Here is a 26345-nt window from a genome sequence, read left to right as displayed (position 1 = left end):
TTGGCTTGTGTAACCATTAGCCAATCAGCAACCAAGGTACCCCCCAAGTTTATCACCTGAATCTCCTCCTAGAGCACCATTGTGTTCTTTCTAACCAAATGTCTCTCAGAGGGGCCTGGGGAGGGGCTCCTTATTTTCATCTAAAGTAACAGACAGAGAGTCAGCACTTTTGAAACAGGGCTGAAACAGAGGGGATTATGGGATGCTGGAATGATCTGTTTGGTGTTTGGAGCCAAACACTTCAGAGACATGTTTTTGTATATATCTGAGACCTATAATATAATGAGGAAAACAGTAAAATAGGAGACCTTTAAAGAGTTCCTTTATGGGATAGTTGACAAAAAGTTTTGCAAGGATAGTCAACCTCCAAAATTCAGCGTCTACTATCCCATATATTAAAATCTGTCAGACACATTAAACACAGATCATATTATCGAACAATAACCGTGAAAGCTCAACTTACCCCGTACTCTCCCGTCTCCTGATTGGTCATCGCCCACAGGTTGACGTCTATATCCCTGGCATTTTTTTGGTCTGTGGTAACAAGTCCCGTCACTCCTAAAAACACATAAACATTACGGGTGTGAGACTTATATGGTTCTAATACAAACTGATATTCTTGTATTGACTCTGCAAGCCAAAAAACAAACAAATATGAGTCAGGATTTTTGGACTTCTAGTTCTATGGCCTTGAAGTCAATTGGTTTTAATGCGTGAAATAATTAATGTGGAGATTTTAAAGTTTGTTTTACGACATAAATTAAGTCGTTAATATACATCGTCGTAAATTGGAAGCTTTTAGATTTCATTGAAAAGGAAGCAGCTAAAGGAAGTGGATGAATAAATGATGTTAGTCGTCGTTATAGCTTTGTGGTAGGGACAAGAAGTTATGTGCTAGTGGTCTAGCTAATTTATGGCTTTTTACTACTGCCTTATTGCTTCAAAATGCATACAAGTGGTGTTCATTTGAAGATTATCTTGATGAACGAAACAGCTGAAGGAGCCAGGGCAATGCTAACTTCCAATGTGGGCTTAAAACTGTACAAAACCCCATCCACAGAGCATCAGTTTGACTCATAACATTGATTTATTTTCATTTTTATTACACCACGGTTTCTTATTGAGCTTTATCCATCTACAGAAGAAGCATGAATTCCAGCATTATCCCTTTATAGTTTTATACTGCTGATCAATCAAGTAAAGCTTAACAATAAGATGGGCTGTGATTTCTAAGATGAAGAAATATACTTTTTCAGCTGGTATTAGATATTTGAAAGTTATTTTCCATCTTTATTATTTCTCAACATCGACTGTATATTCTTGGTTTATTTCCCATCATGATGATGATCAAAACAATCCTCAAGCTGTATGATAATATTTGTATTATCATACATGTTACCTCCTTGTGTCTATTAACCTGATAAAATGTTATATTTCGCTGCATGTACCTTTTTAAAGTTCCTAACAAATAATCTTAGGGGAATTTCTTGATGTTTTTAACTTGTGATGTGTTATTTTGTAAAGCAATTTGAGCTTAGCTTTATTTATTATTATTATTATAAGTAGAAATGTTTGTCCCGAATCTAAAGATATCCCTCGTCATGTTCCTGAGATATCGAGAATGGGACAGACAACCGTAACACATAATACAATAATAAGTTGAAGTTTGTCAAAATATAACATGTTACACAACATTTGCTCACCCCAGAATCTGCGGTTCTGCGTCCTCATCGTAATGTTGATCCCATCATTCTGCGCTCCGCCGTCTGCCAGCGTTTCCTCCAAGGCCATCGCGTAAAGAACAAATCCATCATAAAAGCTGCCGGCGATGTAGTCCTTCTGCAAACAGGGAAACATCATTATGATTACCAGCAGCAACAATGATTTAAGACCTAATGATGGAATACAAAATTACACTTTAAATGGAGGAATTGCCTATCCTTCAGCCAACATTCAAAGAGCTGCTTGTATAAAAAGATGATCACGTAAAAGTACACAAAACAATGTATTCCTTCTAATGTACTTTTGTGAAGCTCCCCTACTTAAAAGTTGAGATCAAAGCAGTAATAAAAGCAAAAGTGTTATTTGCTAACGTTAATGTGTCAACATCATTACTGCTCCCAATTACACAGCACAGTGGGGATTTTTTTTGCACATCTAATAAAAGATTAAAGAGGTTCTGATGCTGCTGAGAACGCATACTGTTTTCATAGGCTGTTATTTACCAATGATGGTTCCAAGTGCACTCCGAAATCCCTCTGAGCTCTGGCATGGAGTTTCCTCTGGAAGTCTTTGTACTCTGGATTATCAGGAGGCCGGTACGTAATGACGAAAACAGACTGGAGGAGACACACAGAGGTAAAAACATTTCAAAAGAACTTCAACATGTCATGGGATAAATTCTCGAACAGTAAAACTCAAAAACTGTAAAATCATGTTATTATCATGTTGTTTTTAGCTGTCAAAAATGATAAAAATCGGCAAAATACAAAAGGCCTACGGCAAATCTTGATCTATACACTTAAGGCATTGTTTGTGACACCTTTTAGTTGTTTGTGGTTGGTGTTACAATCTGTTAACTGAATAAGTAGCTAAAAAGCCTTCAAGCTAACGGTTGTTGAGCTAACGGTCAAAACAAAGCTAGCAGTCATTCCTGCTCTGCTACGTTTCGTCCCCCCACCCCAAACTTTGTCATATCTCTTCATCTGTTATCAGAAACAGAGAGATAGTGAATGAAAACACGTGCTCTGTAAAAAAAAAGCTACATTTTTACAAGATAAGTAAAAGTCAGCTAAGATTATGTGAAGTTAAGTTAGCCGTTGTGAAATCCTCAAAATGGATGTTTGCAGTTTCCTTTCCCCTAAAGCTGTAAATTGAACTTCTAGAAATAATTGTGACCATAAAATGAAATGAAAAGTCATAAAACATGACTGACATTATACAGTAACATCCTAGTCCAGTCATATGCAAGACAGTTAGTAATGCATTTAATTGTTTCTGTTTGAGGGTCAATGCTAATACAGATATAAGCATGCTAACTGTCTAACCAAAGCTAAAATCAACAACCAAGACATCGTGTAGTCAATGACCATATAACTACCAGTGCTTTGTAATGTGATCAGCAAAGGTTAACAACATGTCAGCCTTTGATGGGAACAAATCGCTGTATCACCATATGAGTAGAAGTTTTGGATGGAGAAGTACATTATTCTGCCAGACATTTGAGTCCAAACATTTGTTCGAATGACCTTTGAAACTGTTGATATATGTGCTGCTATCATACAAAAAATATTTGTTTTAGGCCTTTTTAGAAAATGATTAAGCGTCGCTCTCAACTGGAAGAACTATAAATCGTTTTTCATGTAAGAACATTTATTGGATCCCCACCACAAACATCCACATACAATTAAAGCACTGCTATAATGAGCCGTGGTATAGCTTGCAGACAAATTAACGCCTTGCATGATCAGCACATGTGACATCATTTTTTTTCAGATAATACTGTACTTCAGTAAAAGTGTCCGTTCCCAATCATTGTTTTCACTTCCTTTGAAGGAAGTTAAGAATCAGTCATTTGCATTTAAAATGTAAATATTGCAATGCTTTATGTCTATAACATATTAGAAAAAATTGTAGCCTACAAATGTTAAGACTAAGAGGGTTTGAGAACATCTAATTACTATAAAACGGAAAGCAAAGAAATACATACATTTCCATTTCATTCTTATGTTCATGTTTCACTTGTTTTAAGCCTTTTAGTCAGACCATTATGACAGAAATGTTCACCATGCCTGAGATTTATATTCACGAAGCCACTCTCCATCAAACCCTGAATTAAAGAATTAAGTAAAGGCATGTTTGACATTCAAGGAGATAGATTGGAAGCAACACGTGTGCGCCCACTCTCTTCATGCACTCATTTAAAAAGGGTTGAATAATGTCCGATGAAACACATCCCCTCCATTTATTAATGTAATGTCAAGCCTTAATGTGGTCGAAAGGATTGAGGGCTCCTTGTCCTTTGAGAGACATCATGTGATTACCATAAAAGCTTCCCATAGATATGAAGAAACTTTGTGGAAAAAGTGATATTTAATTAAAGGAAATTGATTTTGAAAGTATTCTAATTTAGATTTAAGGAGTTATTCAGTAAGTAAAGCCCGATAGAGATTATGGGATTTAGAGAGAAAATGAGCAGAAGCAGGAATAAAATATGCATCGTCAGGGACATCAATTTCTCATGCCAAATGGTGGTTTCGGTCTTCTATTATTTCCTGCCTCCAATTACAAAGCGGGTGAAAGTCTGACAGTAAGTCTAGAAAGAATGCGAACACTGTCTCAATGTATCACTTTAACATATGCATGCTTGTTGCCAAACACTGTGTGTGTCTGTGTGTGTTCTGTGTGTGTTTCACCTTGAAGACCTTGATGGGATCGGCCCAGTCAGGGTCGGAGTTCTGCCACGGTTTCCCTTCGGCCAAGCTCTCCGCAAACACGTCCAGATAGAAAATAGCGTAGTTTTCTGGGTCCTGGATCTCGCTCTGAAACAGTTTCATGATGCTGAGGAAAGTCTCCAGGGGCCCGCAGATGTAGACAACTGTAGAGAAAAGAAAAAGAAAAAACATTTATTAGTATTTGTATTGAGCCAAAGATTAAACGTTAGGCCTCTTTTCCATTTTCACACAAAAAAACGATTCTTGTAAATTCACAAATATGTTCCGTAAATGATAAAGGGTTGAATTTTGAGAAACATAAGTAAAACAAGAAAGGCAACGCAGGGACAATAAGAGAAATAAATGATTCAATGTCAATCTTTAATTATAAACCATTATGCAACCCAAGATAAAATAATCACAAGTAAACACTACAACTTAGAAACTCCTTTGTGTTAAGTAAACACACAACAGAAATATAAGTAAAGTAAACAAAACAATTATGTTCATCTTAAGCACTGACTTCTTCAAAAGGTTGCTTTTCATTAAACATATTTAAGAATTGTTGGATTCAATTTCGATTTTCAAACGATGTAAGCAAGGCGACATATTGGGATTTTATTTTTAAATCAAATTTGAGCAAAACTGTCATTGTATATGGATTGCATAAGATAAGATAAGAAGTACTTTATTGATCCCTATTTGGGAAATGTTTGTGTTGCAGCAGCATAAAAAGACATGGCATTGTACATTACAAATTAAAAGACTAGAAATAAAATGTAAACATCTCAATAGAAATAAAATAGCATTAAAAAAGCCGAAAATATACATGTTGAATTACAAACTTACAGTAACAAAATATAAAGCAGGATATTATACATTAAGTATAATATGAGGAATGGAATATCCACTGCTTTTGAGAATCTGATCCACCTCCTGCCCCAAATAATTGCAATGTTTTCGGGAATTACTACCAGAAATCATAATCAATCAATCAACAACTTTATTAATCCCGCAAGGGGCAATTGGTTATGACACACAGATACACCCGTGAGCACAGATGTGGATAATTCCAATTTACACTATAAATAGTTCATAGCATCACAATAATAAATAAATAAATAAATAATCAAGTTAAAAGCCTTTCAAGAATTTAAAAGTTTGAGTGCAGAAGGGATGAATGATTTTGAAAAGCGATTAGTCCTTTGATCAGGTAGAGCATATCTACGCCTTGATGGCAACAGACGAAATTCATGTGAAAGTACATGACCGTGAGAGTTCAGAATGCGCTCTGCTTTCTGCAGAATCTGTTGGTTACAGAAGGAATCTTTTAATTTAAGAATTTAATATTGCAATACTCAATGCATCAATATTTTCTTACCCCACTACTACTCTCTGAAAGTTATACTGAAGATAATCATTCAAACAGGCTGAAATAAGGATATAACAATGGTAAAAATACTTTATTTAGGTCAACAAAACTTTCAGGTGTCGACAATAGACAAAAATTGCTTAACAAAATAGAGAGTTGACCGTTGTTGGACACATGCAAAGTCACAGGCCACATTTACACCACAGGACTTGACACACTGTTCTGAATTTGTGTCCACATCTGAATTTGTTTGAACACCTGTTTATTTCTCGTTTCAGCAGTAAGCCATATTTGATTATTTACACTCACAACAAGCGGTAAGCATACATGAATAAATGCCAGATGTAAGGCCGTGTGCCGGGCCAGCTCACCATCTGCTCAAAGGTCCCCTGGAGCAATGTGTGCCAGATCATTTCTGCAACCCCTCTAACTGACCAATAGTATCTGTTAAAACCAGAGCCCAAAGACATTTTTCACCTTTCCTAGTAGTTACACATCTTGAAATCAACAGTGTTACACATATAGTGGATAATACACTTGGATCGAGATATTAAATATTCAGCCAGACATTTCAATCCACATTTTTTTGCCTCAGGTGACCTTTGATTCTGTCGAAATGATTGCTGCTTTCACAAAAACAAGTTTTAGACAGTTCTGGAAGTCCTCAAACTTTGCTCTTTTGCTCTATGTACTTTTCGAGTGCTGCAAATGTTGGATTTAAACAGATGCCAGGGTTTGCCAGAAAATGTTTTCCCACAAAATAAGCCACAAATCGTGATGTTGGATCAGAGGACTTCTCAAAGTGGCAATATCCAAAGGAACCAAGGAAAGGGATTCAAAAGAAGCTATCCTACCAAGAAAAGCAATGGCATCAGACCTTTCATCATTTGCCCAAAACCAACACATGTTTACTTTAAATTGCCAAAGCCCTTCAGCAGGAGGAGGAGAAAGTCATGGACGGATTGATCAACAAAATATTGAATGTCAACACTTTAAAGTTTACTGTTTAAACACGTGGCTAACGTTGCCAATTCAAACAAAGCTACTCTGTTTTGGAAAATATTGTGGTTGGGGTTAAATATGTACGTTTGTTACGTTAAAATTGAAGTTACATATGAACCCGAGATGCATAAGTGATACGTACGGTGGTCTCGTCAGATCAGTACTACTTGTCATGATCCTATTTTCAAGGTAATCTGTTCCTTGTTTTTATTTAGAAGTTTTCTCAATCTGTCATATCTGTGTTAACTTCCTGTCTTTTTCATCCCCAACTGTTTTGATTGTTCGTCCTGGCCTAGTTCCAACGGTGCCCCATTAACCCTGCAGCTACTTGGTCTCATGTATACCTGCACTTTATTCCCCCATTTGTTCAGCTTCTACTTAAGTTTTCTCTTAGTCATTGTCAGATTCTCGTATGTTGTGCAACACAGAGTTTTGTGTTCTGCCTACTGCTCAAGTTCCCGTGAAACTATTGGTACTATTTCCAAAACCAAAGTTTCAACAACACTAGGAAGAGAATCCCAAGTTCACAAATGTTAAGTTTAAACACAGAGCTGAACAAGGCCATTGCCAACTTTTTCTTAGACAACGTTCCATACCTTTTGGTTAAAGGTGGGGTAGGTCATTTTGGAGAAACCAGCTCGAGTGCGCTAGAATTTGAAAATACACAACCGGAAAAAATCTGCCACTTCCTTCCAGAGCCCCTCCTCCAACACACACGAACGTGCACATGACCAATGAGGGCACGAGTTAAGTTTGTGCACAGATAGAAGGCTGACAGGCAGGTAGGCCATCCAGCTATTTTAGCCGGGCCGGCTCAGATGATTGGTCGTGGTTTTTACAGCGCTACGGCTTCCACAGATGACATTTTTTTATATATTTATTGTCAAAGCATTTAATGTATTCATTGCTATCGGGATGTTAAGAGCATTCCATGGAATATAACAAAAAGTGTTTCTGAAATAAATTACATACCCCACCTTTAATAGGCTAAGAAAAACTATTGGCACATTTTGGTTGGCATCGAAAAAAGCATTGGATTTCAGAACATAATGCCTATTCAAACAGGAACACACAGTTTAGCTTTCACCTCAATTAGACTTGTTCAAGGACACTGGGCAGGAATCGAGACTTCGGTTACAAGCTCAGTGTCTCTGCCCATTCCTTCCACCCTGCCACCTACACCTTCCTGCTGTTGAGTCATGAATACAAAAAACATGGCATTATTTCCACTCACAGTGTATGTCAGAGCGGCTGCTGCCAGCTCCCAGGCAGTCCTCCCAGTTAGCAGACATTTCCTCATGTGTGAGACCAAAGTCGGCTGCTGCTTAGACCCCAACCCTCATCCCGTCCAACAAGGTTCTCCGTGCCAAGGAGTCCTGCTCTCTCCTGGAGCGCCTCCAAAATAAATGTGCTGCACAGCCGGGGAAAATGTCCTCCTATGTTGTAGCAGTCGGCAATATATGGACCTGCCGCGGCTTCACTCCATACAAAAGTACATTAAATTGTTTGGTACAACTTGTTCCACCTCACAGACTCCAGTATGATAATCAGTGCTGATCCGCTACACTGCAAGCTTGTTATGAAGTCCAATATTGAAGAATAGTATATAACCGTGTTTCATTTGTACCTCCACTTAGGAGGCAACTGTTGTTTTTTTGTCTTATTGGGCAAGATATATCAAAAACGTGTTGACAGATGTCTACGGTTGACCAACATACTTTTCCGCATTAACTACTGGACTTTACAACCTGTGATTTTGTTGTTGCAATGCGAATTTGGCTGTTGAATGCAAAGAACATTTTAAAAACATTTTCTGTTATTAAAACACAAACAGAAAAACCCATCAATATGACGATGTGAGAGCTCTCTTAGTTCTTTCTCCTGGACAACAACAGTCTGCCATGCTTCAAGATAATGATTCTCCAGGACTTTGCAAAAAGGAACAATGGGATGAGGCAAAGAATGATCCAAATAGTCAAAGATTATTCATGAAAGTGTATGACGTATGACGTTAAGAGCGATGTTTTGTCAGCGTTCCACACTTCCTTTTCTAAAGATAATGTCTGAAGTGTGGAAAGAAATATTACAACTAAGTCTAAAGGGAATACTTGTTGCTGGCTGTTGCTAATATATTTCCATGTGGTTGTATCAAACTTTCCATTTTTGATTCTATTTAGTGATGGATTAATTGTACTTTCTGTTATTGCTTCCTTTTCGGAGTCCAACACTCCTACATAGGACTCTGATTACCTTTAGATGTATTAGTGTGTCACAGGACAAGGTGCAGCAGCATGTTTGATCATATTTAAAGTTTGATGTTTACTGCTCTGGAGGTATAAAAGTCTTCAAGTGACATTTTGTAAGATTTGGTATTTTTATGATAACACCCCTGTTACTTCAGAGTAACATTCACTGGATAATTATCTGACAGAAGCTAATTTGTTAGCAGTACTAGACATCGGTTCCATCACAGACCTCTGTAAATCAAAGGGAGTAACGACGGAGCAGCCAGACGATTTTGGGGGGAAACATGGAAACATTTTTCTCCTTAAAAGATGATCCAGATTCATCCATTTTAAAAGCCTTCCAACAATCCCAGCCAAAAGTCGTTTTCAGAGTTTGCTATCTGTTTAGTTGTAAAACCGCCGTCTAACACTTCATTATCAAGTTTTAAAAATAAGCTAATTGGACTTGGAATTGCCAGATTGTCCTTTTAACCCTCCTATTGTCTTCGTTTCCCCCCTTATTTTGGTGTTCACGGTCAAATTTGAGCGGTCCTGTTTTAACTGTTATTACATTAACACAAAAACCATTAATCATCACCAAATTTCATTTAACACCCTTTCAAACTATAAATATTGTATTAGACTACTGGTATACATGAAAAACTCCAGTAAATATACAAAGAACAGACACTGAACATGTATTGCATGTGCCAGGTGTGATCCATGTGGGGGGAGGGGCACATAAGAGCGGGAAATGTATCAAATTGTTCTGTGTTTGTGTGTGTGTTTGTGTGTGTGTTTGTGTGTGCCAGGTGTGATTCACATGGGGGATTGGGCACATAGGGGCCACAACTAGAGTATGTGTGTGTGTGTGTGTGTGTGTGTGTGTGTGTGTGTGTGTGTGTGTGTGTGTGTGTGTGTGTGTGTGTGTGTGTGTGTGTGTGTGTGTGTGTGTGTGTGTGTGTGTGTGTGTGTGTGTGTGTGTGTGTGTGTGTGTGTGTGTGTGTGTGTGTGTGTGTGTGTGTGTGTGTGTGTGTGTTGTATCTGATCCGTATGGTTACTAATTCCTTTTCTTTATGGGACCGGGAACACCATGGGTGTTACAAAATTGACTAAATATTCCAAAAGTCAATGAAAGTGGTGATAAGCAATTGCATATGTTCAAATGTCTACTGTGAAGGATATCATGAAGCCTTAATGCAATCGAATGTAAAACAAAAAAGTTATAATTGATGAAAGCAGTAAATCGGTCAGATTTGACCCGAAGACCACAGGAGGGTTAAGAGTTAAGAGATGAACACTCAGAAATATCTAGATTAAGTGTTAGTGTGGTTTGCAAATTGTGACATTTCACTGTTTTGGAAAGCTTCATAGATAACAACAGGCAACTGCACAAACAGAAAGCAAACCAATTACTTCACTCAACGTGTTTTTGTCACAGCTGGAATGTGTTTGACTTTCTAACACGACACTGTGTCATGTTTGTCTTCGAGCAGAATCCTTTTCAAAGACGATTATCCTCCAGCTCTTTGTTGCTTTATGCTTGTGTCTGTCTGGGGGGCTTTTACGGCTCTGTTGTAAACTACACAACATAATGCTCTGCCTCTGTGTTTGTTGGCAAAAGGTTGATCTGTGACACAACACCTTAAACTCTAACCCTTAGCTTCTGTAATTACACAGAGGACACTCTTTTCATCACTGACTGCTCCCTACAAACTGGCAAATTTACTTGAAAAAACAAAATGAAAAATCATAACACGGCCTGATATTTCCTTCCACTTCTTTTTGCTAATAATGGACTAAAAAGCATTAAGGTGAGAGTGTCAAAATGTGATGGGAGATGGAATATATTCAGTGTTCTGAGTGCTGCTTTTATCGCACACTGCACCAGAGATAGCAAACAGGCTCCAAACCTTCACCTAAAGGATCAGAGAGCAATACAGATACTTTTGGTTTTAAAAAATCCATATATCTGAGATTCCTGCTATGATTTTCGACTCAGCTGAAAGGTAACACTCTTCTCTACAGCGCAAGAAAAGCACTGTCTAAAATGGATTGTGGCTTTCACATAAACCGTGCCCTTCTGAGTTGTAGACATTTAGAAAACAGCCATATTCTATCATGTTGCCTAAATAACCCTGTTGACTCCACCATCCATCCACTATGCGTTATGCTTGTACCCCGTCAGTGGCAAATTCACACTTTTTTTCAATCTAATAACAATACTTCCTCATCCATGCAACATTGATAGAGTTGTTGTTTACTGTAAAGTCCAAATTTACACTCATTTAAGTGCAAAATGTCCTAAGTCTGGATCCCCAAACAGATGTTCAAGGTAAATAGAGAAGGACTTGTAATGGCTTGAACATATTGACCTTATGATGGCGCTGGATGACAAGTCGGGGATCACCACTTCATCACCACACAAACCAACCAAAACGATATAAATAATCAAGTTTTTTGTTTGATTTATTGTTCAATTTAGCAATGTTAGCATGATAACACCCTAAACTTAGATGGTGAACATGGTAAACGCTAACACCTGCCAAACATCAGCATGTTAGCATTGACGCTATTAGCAATCTGATATTAGCATGATCACCCTCACAGAGCCGCTAGCAGGGCTGTAGACACTGTGTTCAGACTACCAGTCACAAAGCAACAGGATACAAGAGATTTTTAATTAAAGCCGGATGAATAAAGATCAAATCTGATCCCAAGCAGCCAATAAGCCCCCTTATGTTAAACTACTATTCCTGTTCTGACTTGTGGCCGCACTGGCCCGGGAGATTGTTTGGTAGCTTATCAAATGTAAAATCAGAAAACAATTTCCAGCAGTCAGAAGGAGTCAAATACAATTCTAAGGAGGAATAACATAAAAGCATTACATAAGGGAAAATACTCAAGTTAGATTCATAAAAACGTAAGTAAGTGTCATTGGTTGCTTCCCGCATGTGCATTTTTCCAGGTACAAAAATGAGGAATTTGAGGAATTAGAGGTGGTGGCTATGGGAGGGGGTGTAAAACTCAGCAATTACTTTGTCATCTGTCAAAGCTTCAACGATGTGTAGCTTCACTTTAAAAGCCCCCGTTTTCCTTTCCCATCCCTGCTCAGCCTCTCGCCGTTTGAACCCAACCGTGGGGTGACTTTAAAGCGCTGATAGCCCGGAGGTTATCTGATGGGAGAGAAGTGAGATCAACGCCAAGCCGGGACAAGCCCTGACAAAACCATTAGCTTCCGTGACCTCCAGCTCACTGCGGTAGCTCCATAATTCATTTGGGAAAGAGTGGGGGTGTAAACGGAGGGTGTTTGGCGCCTGGCACCTTTCACCTCTTCCCCTTGCTGCTGCGGCACCACCCTTTAATTACCTTTACTCTGTGTTTATTACATTATTTGTTGATGCCGTTTCTGTAACAACAGGTTAAGCAGTTTAAAAATCTTGTTTGTCTCACAGCGCCAGAAACCACAAGAATTACTGCTTAGACCAAACTTTGCTCTGAGATGTTGAGTTGTTTCCAAATGTGATTGCCTCCAAACGCTCCCAGGAATAAAGGGAGATACATATTTTCAAAACACACCCATGAACTATAGCTGGTCTACAGAACAAAATAATTCAAAGAAGAAATGGTTTGAAAGCACATTTGCTCAAACTGAACCCTTCATTATTGGGGTTTAGTTCAATTTTTCCACCTTTACTTAGAGGTTTACCACAACAACATTACACAGTGAGTCTATTCACATTGCCCTAAGTGTTTTTAAGATAACTATCTGAACCAGAGGAGAAAACATGTTCTGCAAACTAAAGAAAATCAAAATGTAAATAGGTGTTTCCAGGACAACTCATACGTATTTCCTGTTTTGACGGCCCTTTAGGCTTTGTTTATCAGTGCCTTCCACACAGCCACCTGGGCAGGTTCATAATCAAGTCCCTAACGCTAACGTATCGTCCAAACGGTTCCGTCGTGTTGAAGCTTGCCGGTGGGTGTGTCTGGCGCGGACCAACAACCAATCACATTAATCTCCCGCCCCGGACACACAAGCTCGCGGTTTGATTGGCTAGCGCTTACTGGCATAGGATTTGATTGGCTGGCGCTTCCGTCGACGCTTGAAAAGTTGAACTTTTCTCAACTTTCGAAGCGAGCAACGGAGGCAAAGCGACGCAACCACAATGCAGTTCGGCAAAGCTTGACGTCACCCCATTCAAAGTAAATGGGAAGCGTCTCCGTTGAAGCACGCAACAGAACCGTGTGGACGTACCGTTACGGCCCCTACACACGTGCATTGACGCTTCAACGCTTCTGCCCATTCACTTTGAATGGGGTGACATCACGCTTTGCCGAACTGCATTGTGGGAGAAAGGCTTCGCTTGTTCTACTTTTGAAGCTTCGACGGAAGCCTCAGCCAATCAAATCCCATTTATGCAAATCTGCCAGTACAAGCGCTAGCCAATCAAACCGCGTGTATGCTGGGAGAGCCATGCCGCAGGTCATTTCCTCATGTTCCAAAAAATGGAGGACAAAATCATTGTAGCGGTAGGGAATCACCCGGTGTTGTATGACCAGTCCCTGTTCACCTACTGGGATACAAACTCGAGGAGCCAGGCATGGAGGGAGGTGGCAGAGACAGTGGGTGAAACTGGTAGGTTTTCGCCTGTTTGGAGAGTTTATATCCAGTGTACTTCGTTTGAATGGACAGCTAGCAGGCATAGACAGTATATTTAGCCAGCATGGAATGCAATGTAATTATATAATAACATGAGATTCATGTGATTGGTTGTTGGTCGCGTTGGTCACGTTAACTCCCCAAGCTTCAGACACGCCCACCGCCAAGCTTCAACGCACGCCAGCCCCTACACACGGCGGCGTGCACATACGCTTTGCTCCCACAATGCAGTTCGGCGAGGCGTGACGTCACCCATTCAAAGTGAATGGGCAGAAGCACGCCGCCGTGTATAGGGGCCGTAACCCCTAGATCACATCACATAACGTTAGCATTTCGAAAATGTTAGCGTGGCTTAATAATAGTGCGAAAAGACAGCGGTTGTCGCCGGACAAGGATTCCCTCTGTCCTTTCCTGCTGAAAGATGGTGAGTGTACTCAGGGACGAGGAGTCATTTAACCAGCCGCCAGTAGGAGTCAGGCTTTACTTTCTTTTATATCCATAAAGAAAAAGTCAATCTGTTTACAGTTGTTTCATTATGGATGTTGAGAGGTATCCATATATCTCTTCATTTTGCTCTCAAGTGGACCAGATCGATGCATTTAACTTCAATATTTAAAAAATATCTTCCCGGGGGAGCATGCCCCCGGACCCCCCAGGTCCACTCCCCACTTGTAAAAATAGCACTTTATCACTGCACCCCCTCTAATCTCAGATGCACCCTGAGTCATTTTGTTTAAGTACAGTGAGCCTTTCTAAAATATACAGTAAAGAGACAAACCCACCAGCATTATAGGATATATATGACTTTGAGCCAAATACTTGTTTTTGGGCTGTATAAATAAATGGACTTGAAACCGTTGCTGATTTAGAGTGCTGGCACCTTTTTTATTCCATTTCAAGCACTGGTTAAAACTAGAAATGGGTACATTTTTAGAAATGAAACACTGGGTAAATTATTCAGCTGAACTCTCTCTCTCTCCTCATACACCAACACATGTGCAGCTGCGCTCACACACCAGCCATAATAATCACACAATTAAGTTTTCACTACAGCAGTGTTGATGAAGTGAACCTCACAATGTTTCCAGTTAATTAAACTTAAAGCGAGAACGGCGACGAGTGATTTAACAGCCGCTGTGTGATTTACGCCTCATCAACAAAACAGCTGTGATGTTCATTTGTTAAACACAAAATTAGTTTTGAAAATATTTCTAAATGTGTTCTATGTAGTTCCCTTCCTCGAGAAGCTTTAAGGGTTGGAAATCATGTTATTCCACACTGCTGACATTCTGTATCATCTTACTTCAGCTTCTCATTGAAGCTATTGGATGTTTCCACAGAAAATAATATTTAATCCCAAGACTGACGTGTTTTTTATGGCCGCATCAATCCATCAAAAATAAATATTCTAGCTGTCATCTGCATCTTTTTACACACCTTTCCCCTAAATTCATCCTGACATATTTAGTATCGGAAAACTTTTCAATCTCAACTAGAAATAATTTAAAAAATGTTTCCTTTATCAGCACATGGTTAAGCATTCACTTTCTTTTGGATTTTCATCATGGCTGCAACGACATCGATTCATCTGAATTATTTTCTAGAATAACAGTTCTTCTGACTATAACATGTCAGAAAATAATGAAAAATGCCAACGTTTGTTAAAAGTCCGAAATCTATTTAAAATGTAAATGTCTTATTTTTTCACTCCAAATCCAAAATGTATTCATTTTATGAAGATATAACATGGAGAAAATAAGGAAATCTGACATTGTTGCATGAAATCAATCTCAATATAGAACCCGATTAACAAAATGTGTTTGCCCATCGATTGAATGAATGATCGATTAGACGACTATTCGCTAGAGCTCTCAATCGTTACAGGATACCGGCAGCTGCAAGAATGCGTAAAGTAAACCTCACACACAATGCGTGTTGAGTCTGAGAGGGCACCCATATCACGCACTCATATGATCACAAACCCATGCGCCTCTCTGTTCCCGTAAAGAGCGCAGGTGGTGGTCTTCCGCAGGCAATAAAGCAGCAGCAGCAGCAGCAGACTGCCCACAGCCTAAACATACCTCTGTAATAACTCCGAAATAAACAGGCTTTCCCCTGCACCTATTCCTCCCTACCCCTGTTTGTATCTGCTGGGAAAGACCCTCCGACTTCTCTGTAGAGCGGAATCTCCCATTGTAAGCCATGTCAATGCACTAAATAAAACAGACAGATTTCAAGTATTTTTCCTCCCACGCAGGTCTAGGCACAGGTCGACTGGTGCACTCAGGCCATTTTTCTACAAAGAGTAGATATAAATCTGCCTGAAGGCGTTGGATAAATGTTACTAAACAGTTTCCCAGATCATCCATTTAGAGGGAATTTCCTCCTCCATCCGCTGACATTATCTTTATAGTAACCAGCTGGTGATCTGCACTGTCTCCAGATAAGCTCACACACTCATGCAGGAAACTAAAAGATAGCCTAGGAAATAGATAAAATAAAACAATAACATTGTTTTTAAGGGGATATAGACGCATATGTCAATATGCATGCGCATTTGTATAACCACCAGTGTGTCATGCGTAATTTGCCACAACTTTAAATCGCTTTTCCCTCAGCATGGACTTACTTCTCCCACGCTCCTTCATGAAACTAATATGCTCCTTGTAGTACTTCAGGTCGTCCTCGTACGGCTGGGCCTCCACCGTGATGTTCATCTCCTCCTTCAGGTTCAGGTAGATCCCCTCTGACAGAAAGTAGTGCGGCCGGTCGTCATGCCGCAGGTCGTGGAAGATCACCACGGCGCGGGACGTCCAGTTGAAGTGCGTGTGCAGGACGTTGGCAAAGTCCCCCAGCTTGGTGGTGGACGGCCCGCTGCGCACGATGGTCCGGTACTCGTCCCGCTTGTCGAAGCCGTACGCCGGTCCTCCTGCGGTGATCAGCGGGAGTTTCCAGTGGGACGCGAAACGCCCCACGGAGGCCAGTGGGTACACGCACCCAGGTCCAAAGAAGGCGTCCGGGCGGATGTAGAGCTTGGCGTCCACGGCCACGACCTGCGCCCTGCTCTCGGCGCACGATCCCACGATGGGGTCCTCGGTGCTGTAGTTCAGGATGTTGATGTGGCGGCCGAGAAGTAGCCCGTGTTTGGCGTGAAGGTCCTCGTTCGCCATGTGGATGGCCGGGAGTACGCGCGGCAGAGCCCACGGGTACTTCTCGTGGTTGTCCGGGAGCATCACCGCCACCGTGATGTTACCTCCGCAACCCGGGAGCAGGCAGCAGGACAGCGCGAGGAGCAGGCAGCATCCCCGCGCGCTTCTGCATCCCATGTCGCGTCCCAGCCGCTTGGAACAAACCCCCAAAAGGAAAGTACGCACGGTTTGGAGAGGAGACACGGCCGGCTGTGGCACCCTGACACCACACCATAAGGGTCCGTCTTTCCCCACTCTCTGTTTCTCTTTATTTCAAACGTTAAAAGTCGGTAAAGGTATCATCCTGTCGTGCCAGTCCGGCGGTGCCATGCGTCTGCGCTGCGTAAATCCACGGTGAGTGAAGTTCCCGTATACTTCCAAAAGAGACTTCTCCAGCGCAGCACGGTGCTCCACTGACAGGCTCACAGAGAGTGATAACATCCATCCAGATGACTGCAACTTAAACGAGAGTAGCCCTCAGCTCGGCCCCCGCACGTCACACACTGCAAGAAAAGTCCATTAATCATCTGACCATTGGGTTTATAATAAGTATTACTCAGGTAAACATGTGACCTAATGTGCTTCTTTAGACGAATTGAGATAAAGTCAGTGTATAACCTATTTGTGCTGATTAACAAATGAAAGATTGATTATCTTAAAGGCAGCACCTGAATGACATCTGTGTTTCTTAAGACAAACTCACAAATAAAATTGATTTGGAAACAAGAGGTTCCTGTGTTGACATGGTGGCAAGTTGTTCATGTTTAGGGATAAATGTGACAATAAATCAAAGAGCGACGGATATAATTAAATGTAAAAATATTTGAGATGCCTTTTTTTTGCAGTGTATGAATAAAGCTTTAAAGACGGACGTGAGTCGCCCCCTGCCTGCCATTTGACCATAATAGACTGTGTATATATAAGGTATAAACCTGCTACAGTTACCAGTGCGTAATAACCATTGGTAATAACTGTTGAGCAATTTGGGGATTATTAAGGGTCGCTCGTGTAGTTTTCTAAACATATTTTTCAGCAAGTGTCTGCTGCTATTTTATGGAGTTTTAGGAAAGCCATTAGACAATAGAAAAATAAATGTGGACATTTAAAGACAAATAAACTAAAGAGTAATAATGCATTCAACTTGGAAACAATTCTATAAAAATATGTAATGTTTTACAAATGTTTTTGTGAATTAAAATAAAAAAGTTGCCTGGCAGAAAAGGTGTCTTGTACTTTTCAAATAAAAAAAACGGGTCTGCAGTTTTTAGAAGTGGTATAGTTTTTAGAAATGTGCAAAATTGTCCAAGGAATGTGCAAAGTTCAAAACATAAATAAATACCGGATCCTAAAACAGAAGCAGCTGGAAGTCAGCTATTGTTCATTTGACTGGTTACCCCTGTGAAATGGACACTTTTTAAAATGTATAATTGAGTTTATAATTATATATAATAATCCAGTCAAATAAAATGTGATTTGTACCCCTCACGCCGCCTACATGTCTCCAGAGAGGTCAGAGGTCAGTTTGGGGGTCACATCTTCCTGCTCTTTAACGGACTGTAACTTGATGAGTGAATCATTGCCCTTGCTTGTTGTTAAAAGATCTGAAAGGGTGTTTTTAAAGAAATGTGGAAGACCATATCCAGAGACATACAGCACATTCACAGAGCACTGTGTGCCCGGATGCTGTTTGTGTGTCTTCTCTTCACCGTGCAGCTGCAGAACGGCCCCCGCCCACACAGCAGCACCTTGAATTAAGCGGAAATGATTCATCGTATTAAAGCTTTTCTGGAACCTCTCAGATGTCAGCAGTCAAGGTCTTAACACTGCCAACATATCCATCCTATAAATCATTTAGTTTAGAAATGAGTGTCTTTATCTATCTGCAGCAAGAAAACCAGATACATTTAAAAAAGGACCTAAATAACGTTTTTAATTCTATATTTATGTTTTTTTAGAGATAATGTCACACATGTAAAAATACAATTATATTAAATATGTAATCAATGTACAGTTTTTGACCTGCAACAATCGTATTTTATGTTCTTAACAAATATATTTGCTAGTACTTAAATCCTTAAAAGCACTTGACTGTGTTATTTTTTGAAACATATTTTTTATGAAGTGTATTTAATTAAATACATTTTGTATGAATAGTAGACTTTTACATGTGCTTTTGGTTATATGTTTTCAGTGAGAACTATCTATGTGCCTTAATATACAGAATATATGTGTTTATTGTAATATAAATAACTAAATATCTGGCAAAGGCCAAATGTAAGGTCTAAAAACAAGTGTATTCGGATACAAGAAATTATAACATAATAGCATTTCTTAATTTATATTAGGTATAATTAATATATCCTTAGTATTAAACACGTATGTCTAAAACCCAAGCGTTCATTTTTTCGGATCATATAAGGACAATAAAACAGTTAATCTAAATGAAATGTGTTTTACATTGTTTCATTAAGTAGAATCAGCCTATATAGCAGCAACGATATAAATGTTTGCTTAAGAAAAACCATGTGACAGGAAGTGCAGAAAGGTCTTAATAAAGCGTGGCTTAAGTCGTAACAAAGAGTAAAGAGGTGATGCATTACCCAGCATGCCTAAACGTGAACAAATAAAAACCCACACTCACTTGTAGCTCTGAATGATTTTATTCCCTCGTTAGCGGAGTGCTTGAACTGAGGCAGCAGGAACATATCAGATTATTGCTCACGAGTCATACACGTACCTCCATAATCACATTAGTTAAGAAATGACTTCCTTGATTGAATGCTGATCACACGCACACACAGGAGGCAGGTCCTGCTAGGAAACACAGCTTTCACATTCTCAGTGTTCAGCCCTTTAATAGCTTTAACAGACATATGAAAGACACAAGTCACACAGGTGAACATGTGCATACTGATATTTAAATATCAAAGCTAAACAGAAAAGACAAAAAGGCACAACATGTTCTCATACATTTCATCCATTTGATTTAGCTTAGTTTTGTGCTTGATTGACTTTTCATTTTGATATTTTTAAAAGGAGTCTGTGTGTTGGTCGGTCTCTAGGTCCATCCAGTATTTGCTCTCAGATCTTCGTTCTTCACTCCTTCAGCCAGCTGAGCAGCTGAGGTGTGAAATAGGTGATGATGATGTCAGCACCTGCATCACAGAGCATGGAGACATTATTAGCATATAGCCAGATTACATTTAAAAGTGACTTACAATAACCTTCAGTGTATCCATAACAAGGAACACAAATGTATTTTTAAACCTGCAGTGTGGAACTGTGTCTCCCCCTTCTGGCAGAGAGAGGAATTACACAAACTGTAAATGGGGCAAAATGATAGAGCTTGAATGTTATCTCCCACTTCATCTTCCAATATTCATGTTTGTGCCAGCCGACAGTCTCTTTCTGTTGACTTTAATCTCTTTTAATCAGGAGCGTCCACTCCAGAAACTTTTCTTGGAGTTTTTTTATGGTTATCTACCATAGTTTTCGTCATACTCCTAGTTCCTACTCTGTCGTTGTGGTCTCTCTTTTCTTCCTGTCTCCTTTATCTCTGGCTGATTCATGTAAAATGCATCACTTATAACCACAACAAGTCCAGTTGACTGCGAGATATGGAAAGTTTTCCACGGCAGGCATTATGTTAACATTTGTCCAGGATGTAACAACATTCATTTATACGTTAAAGTTCCGCATTGCAGCTTTAATGTGCATAGGTATTCATTTACTTCAGGAACCCAGGGACGTTTGACTCCCACCTCCTCCTTCTTACCTGCCCTGCGGAAAGCAGTCATGGCCTCCATCACGGCGGCCCGCAGGTCGAAGGCTCCGGCCTGCGCTCCGTGCCACATCATGGCAAACTCCCCTGATACGTTGTACACCGCCAGCGGGTGATTGGGGAACTGAGAGACAATGAGGGACAAACAAAGAGTCCTTACAAGGAGGACACTTCCTCAACAAGGCATAATGACACTTCAACATTGTTGGGGGAAACTTCTGTGTAGCAATGCAGTGGGAGTCACCGACTCATGAAGGAGACACGGGAAGAGCAGGAGCTTTGATGTTAAACACTGATGGTTTATTTAGGAGCTTCGGCCGGAGAAATGACATCACAAGTCACAGCAGTCACTGTCTGACTTCATGGGAGAGTTGCCACGTCAAATCTGAAGAACTCTACCCCAGACCCATGTATTTAGCTAGTTCAGAGAGAATAATCAACATGCTGCATAACAAGATAGAAGCATAACACCTCTATCAGCTGACGCCAACAGGCAGGAACAGGGAGACAAAACACTGAGAGCACAGCAGCCAAGGTTACAGGTGCGTGTGCTCAGTCAGGACAGTTTGAACTGATCAACTGGGTCAAAGTTATGGACCTTGGAAAATATTTCCCCAACAAACATCTTTTAAAGGAAGAAACTCATTTGTGTTTTGAGCAACAGAGCAGGTTTTCTGAATTGCACAAATGCAGGATTCTTTCTCTATTGACCTTATTTTTATCATGTTGGACAAGTATTCTGATTCTGATTGGATGTAGTTACAGACCTTGTCCTTGACTTCTCTCACGATGTCCAGATAAGGCAGCCCCGGCTTCACCATCAGCATATCAGCTCCTTCTTTCACATCTCGCTCCTGTAGAAATATAACAACAGTGAGATCTCCTGCAGCTGCATCTGTAACCCTGAATCTTCAAAGCACACACAAACAAACTGACCACAGCTCTGAGTGCGAGGCCTCTGGCTCCAGGAGGCAGCTGGTAGCAGCGTCTGTCTCCAAAGGCAGGTTTGGACTGAGCAGCGTCTCTGTAAGCAACACATTGGAGAGCTGACGTTTATCTCTCTTTACGGTGATATTTCAATGATGTGTTTACGCCTGATCTAGCGCTTCCTCACCTGAAGGGACCATAATAACAGGAGGCAAACTTTGCACTGTAGCTCAGCACTGAAACCTGGAGAAGAGAAAAATGTGAATATTAGAGCCCGATGTTTCTTCTTTCTGTGCCGTAAAGCTCCATTGTTGCTAGAAACATCAGTGAGCTACACTGTTGTACTTGGTATGTACTGTAATGAACACACATTGCAATTTATTTGGACTCAATCCCACACACACAGTTGTACAAAATGTGTATGGGGGCCTGTGGCGCAGTGGATAGAGCCTTGTTTTTGGGATCAAGGGGTCACAGATTCGAAACCCCACTGCAGTCAGCATGTCGCTGTGTCCCTGGGCAAGACACTTCACCCCAAGTTGCTCCAGATTGCCCACAGTATTGAGTATGTAAGTCGCTTTGGATAAAAGTTTCTAACGAGTAACATGTGTATTAATCAGCCACTAAAGTCAGTCCCCAACAAACTCACAGTTTACTCCTGGGTGAGTACATTTCCATCTGTTTTAGAAGAATCATTAATTAGTAAGAACTTGTAAGACCTTGATTACATTTTGTGAGGGCTTCTTGATTTCCTAGTTTGTACATGTTTCTTTCTTCTCCAGGGATTCAAAGTAATTTACCTTGTTTCCCAGCCCGTTGGATATCAGGGCTTGTTTAATGGCTCTGACTCTTCCATCCATCATATCAGAGGGAGCGATGATGTGACAGCCTGCAGAGCAACATGACAACATGATTAGGGAACACACCAAACTGACACAGAGTTGAATTCGTCAAATTTAAAATATTTAGTCTAAAAAAACAAAACCGGTATCAAGCTTTTGTCCCTTATTTAAACAAAAAAACAATTGGAAAGTAAACTCTACTTAAAAGGTGGGGTAGGTAAGTTTGAGAAACCGGCTCGAGATACACTTTTTGTTATATTCCATGGAATGCTCTTAACATCCCGATAGTAATGAATATCTGAAGTGCTTTGACAATAAATCCATTAAAAAATGTCATCTCTGGAAGCCGTGGCGCTGTAAAAAACACGACCAATCATCTGAGCCGGCCCGGCTGAAGTAACTGGATGGCCTACCTGCCTGTCAGCCTTCCATCTGTGCACAAACTGATCTCGTGCCCTCATTGGTCATGTGCGCGTTCGTGTGTGTTGGAGGAGGGGCTCTGTAAGGAAGTGGCAGATTTCTTCCGGCTGTGTATTTTCAAATTCTAGCGCACTCGAGCTGGTTTCTCCAAAATGACCTACCCCAGCTTTAATGCTTACCCCCAATAAATCCCAGAATACAAACATGATGGTAGCTCTGGCTCCTTCAAAGGTGAACATAATCAAACATGTTTTCCTTTCATTAAAATCCCCATAATTACATAAAGAATGTTTGAAAAGCCAAAATCCCTAAGTTGTAGACCTACTCTAAAAATAGTTGTGAATGATCATAGGCGATGATAAAGTCTTGATCAATAAATAAGAACGTGTGGAAACATGTTTACCAGCTTGAGCGTAAGCCAGCGACACTTCTCCCAGACGCAGAGCGCTGGCGTCATTGTTCAGAGTACCGTCATCGTTCAGGATACCTGCAGGAAAATAACAGAAAATAAACGTAGTAAGAAAATGTAAATACATGCCGTTATTTCTCTCTGCTCTTTAAGTCAAATGAAATAGAGATAATCTAACCGCAGTGTCCGTGTGATGTGTAAGGACACAAGCAGACGTCACACGCCACCAGCAGCTCGGGGAACAAAGAGCGGATCTTCTTCACCGCCAGGACCGCCGGCGTGTCGTCCGTGTCCGCGCCTGAGCCTCTGTCGTCCTGAGTTAAGACCAAAGAGTGTGTTAAGAAGACCTGCTTCTTTACAGAGAAGGTGAAGAAGCAGGTTTGATGCCCCTTCACATCCTTATTGCAAAAGCAACACCCTCTAAGGGGGATTCCCTCCAGATTGTGGAACATCTGTGCAGGGATTTCTTTCAATACAAACACAAGAGTATGAGTGAGGTCAACTATATTTGATGATAAGGCTCAACTTCTTTATTGCACTATTATTATTTCCTTTTTTGAGGTCTCAAGTATATTGTACTGTTGGTGGGGCCTGGGACTGTAGCTTTTATGCGTATGATAATAAAAACATTTTTATAACTGGCTGATTCCTTATTAAGGCCTACTTTTGCACTCAGGTCAAGGTACCGGGTTTCTCATTTACCAGTGTAATACACATTTGAAAACCATCATTAGATATAGATTTACTTGGCAATGTTAAAGGCAAACACTCTATTTCTACTAACCACTTCCTTAAGATGAATGTTGACAAAAAGGCAAGACATGCATTTCATTCAAGTTGTTCAGCATGTCTTTTGGACATCTTTTAGTCTTCCATACCTTTTCTATGTTTGCAGGGACACCAAATATCAGCACACATTTCAAGCCGTTCTCCACGAGAGGCCGCAGCATTCCGTCCAGCTTGTTCACCCCATATCTGTGGATGGAAATACAGATAATATTCATTTTAGGGTTAGGTGTAAATCCCAATATAGCTCATTTCATTTTTTTGGAGGAAATAAATCCAAATATTTATTTATTTTATTTGTACTTCTGTATGAGTTAAACATTTAAAAAATGAAAAGAACTTTAATGCAAAATGAACTCCACACTGGTTGTTAAATTTGCCTCAAACCAAGTGGTAAAGTAAAGTATGATGTTAAAACAAAATCGCAATCTTCAAATTGTATTCCATCAAAATATTTCGGATTACATTATCTTTGAAATTGGAGTTAGTTTGTGCTTGTTATTATCAATTTAGACAACGTAATTGTGTATCATGACATCTCAATAAATAATTTACCTCAATACTTTCAAATTAAAGACAAAAAAATATAATATTGAATTATCGCCCAGCTCTATATGAACCTTGTCTCAAAACAGGGAATGCCTAAAACAACAAATTGAAAATATATATATTCAAGGAACTAGAAACTGGAACTATGGACACGTAATGTTACATTTCAAACAGGAACAGTGTGCCGTCTCTGTTGATGTAATTCAGGAGGACCCTTAACACAAAGGAGGGTTTGAAGTTCGGTTTTGTGGAATAAAAAGCTCTAACGGATTGTCTCCTTATCTCAGTCCAGCTCCAGTGTTTGGCTCTGGGTCCGCCCTGCCTGACGGATTTTATCTGAAGACAACACCCTGAGTTTGTTCACAACTGCAGGGTTAACTGTGTGTGTCTTTTGAATTATGTTTAAATGTAACTCCTACAGTTAAAGCAAGGCAACAACACATACGTTAGCCTTATAAACAGAAACATGTGTTACATTTGTTTGAAAAAATGGGTGTTGTGTTAATTCAGTTATGGGATGGCTATAAATGAATGCATCTTACCTGGCCAGTCCCGGCAGGCTGCCAATGGGCTCCACTGCATCTGCACTGTCTCTGTAGGATAAAGAGAGAAAGGACCAAGATTAAAACCAGTTAAGCGTAACATTACAAAATGTTGCATTATATTTCACTCCTTGCGGTGAAAAGTCCATTGTTGTTGACTATGTAAACTTGTTTATTTCAGCCTTTTCATGTCAAATAAGGAGAACAAATTGCAATTACGTGACGAAGATGGGGTAGATGAGGTTGTCAGGTCTTATATCAGCAGCACAGCTCTGCCAATATCGGAGCGTTGGGTGGAAATAGCCACTGTGGATGATGGACTCTGCTGGTGTCTGCATGTTTACCCTGAGACAGAGGGATTATTAGTGAAACACAGAACGTGGGAACAGGCCGTGTTCTGTTTGGACATCAGTCAGAATACCACTCGCACACTCTTTTGCTTCAACACAACTAATTCACCGTTAAATGTGAGCAGGCATGCGTGATGCTGCTTCTCTAAACACCAGCTTAGACCCATCTCACTGCACACAAAGCAGGCTGCAAGTTGTCAAATTATACTAAATAGAAAGCTTTTAGTCCCAAATGCAATGTTTAGCACTTTGTTCTCCATGTACATGCTTTGTCTTAACTTTGCAGCAATGCTTTAATTCACAATAACGAATATCTTCCCGAGCAAAGTGATAGATTTACATGGCAAACTGTAACTTTAAGATGAAAAACATTATTCTTACGGAGCAGTTTACTTTTTTTTTTTAGTATGAAACATATCAGTAATGACGGTTGTGCCATTTAACTTTAATGGGTGTTATTTTAACATTTTCACCGCCAGTGTGTGTGCTTTTTAATCAGAACAGGTTGAGTTACTTTTACAACATTTCATTTGTCACCTTGGTCGGGAAAATAACATTGCAATGTACGGAGGGTGTTAAAGCAATAACCCAGAGCAACGTATGTATTCAATATGTAATACTACAATACACAAATATAAATAAAAACGACAGAAATACAACATCAAGACATTGTAATTACCTGTGAAGGACTTCTCCACAGTTTTTCACACGAACAGTGTTTCTTCTTTGGTTTTGACCCGACTGTTTGCGGTTGAAGTATCACCTCACTACTGCCACCTAGAGACCGGAGATGTATCTATATATTGAGCCTAATATAAAGAAACCAACCAAAATTGATATATTTACATTTGTTTTA

General features: G+C 40.0%; 2 protein-coding genes across 2 annotated transcripts in view; both read right to left on the bottom strand.

Annotated features, from left to right (window-relative positions):
• The window catches only part of npr2 (natriuretic peptide receptor 2), a 58436-nt gene extending 41086 nt beyond the window's left edge, over positions 1-17350 (bottom strand). Inside the window, exons 1-5 of the mRNA XM_079656732.1 lie at positions 16325-17350; positions 4416-4597; positions 2226-2339; positions 1704-1839; positions 464-558 (exon numbers count right to left, since the gene is read on the bottom strand). Of these exons, the coding sequence (XP_079512858.1) occupies positions 464-558; positions 1704-1839; positions 2226-2339; positions 4416-4597; positions 16325-17021 (1224 nt within the window). The 5' untranslated portion in view covers positions 17022-17350. The remainder of the gene's footprint in view (positions 1-463; positions 559-1703; positions 1840-2225; positions 2340-4415; positions 4598-16324) is intronic.
• A 2174-nt stretch (positions 17351-19524) lies between these two features.
• alad (aminolevulinate dehydratase) lies at positions 19525-26316 on the bottom strand. Its single transcript, XM_079658760.1, has 12 exons — positions 26169-26316; positions 25359-25484; positions 25140-25190; positions 24141-24237; positions 23441-23576; positions 23257-23340; positions 22392-22480; positions 21779-21834; positions 21601-21688; positions 21432-21518; positions 20659-20788; positions 19525-20038 (listed from the first exon to the last, which is right to left on the bottom strand). The coding sequence occupies exons 2-12, from the start codon at positions 25475-25477 to the stop codon at positions 19980-19982; spliced, it is 996 nt and encodes a 331-aa protein (XP_079514886.1). The 5' UTR covers positions 25478-25484; positions 26169-26316; the 3' UTR covers positions 19525-19979.
• Positions 26317-26345: the final 29 nt, after the last annotated feature.

This window comes from Notothenia rossii, assembly GCF_949606895.1.
Source record: "Notothenia rossii genome assembly, chromosome: 11".
Classification (NCBI taxonomy): domain Eukaryota; kingdom Metazoa; phylum Chordata; class Actinopteri; order Perciformes; family Nototheniidae; genus Notothenia; species Notothenia rossii.
This window is presented reverse-complemented; position numbering and strand designations above follow the sequence as displayed.

Coding starts and splice junctions, on each gene's coding strand:
- alad (XM_079658760.1), bottom strand. CDS start 25,477: ATGCAGACACCAGCAGAGTCCATCATCCACAGTGGCTATTTCCACCCA. Junction 24,238..25,139: donor AGCCTGCCGGGACTGGCCAG/GTAAGATGCATT, acceptor TTCCATCCACAG/ATATGGGGTGAACAAGCTGG. Junction 20,789..21,431: donor TGAGAGAAGTCAAGGACAAG/GTCTGTAACTAC, acceptor ATTGTCTCTCAG/TTCCCCAATCACCCGCTGGC.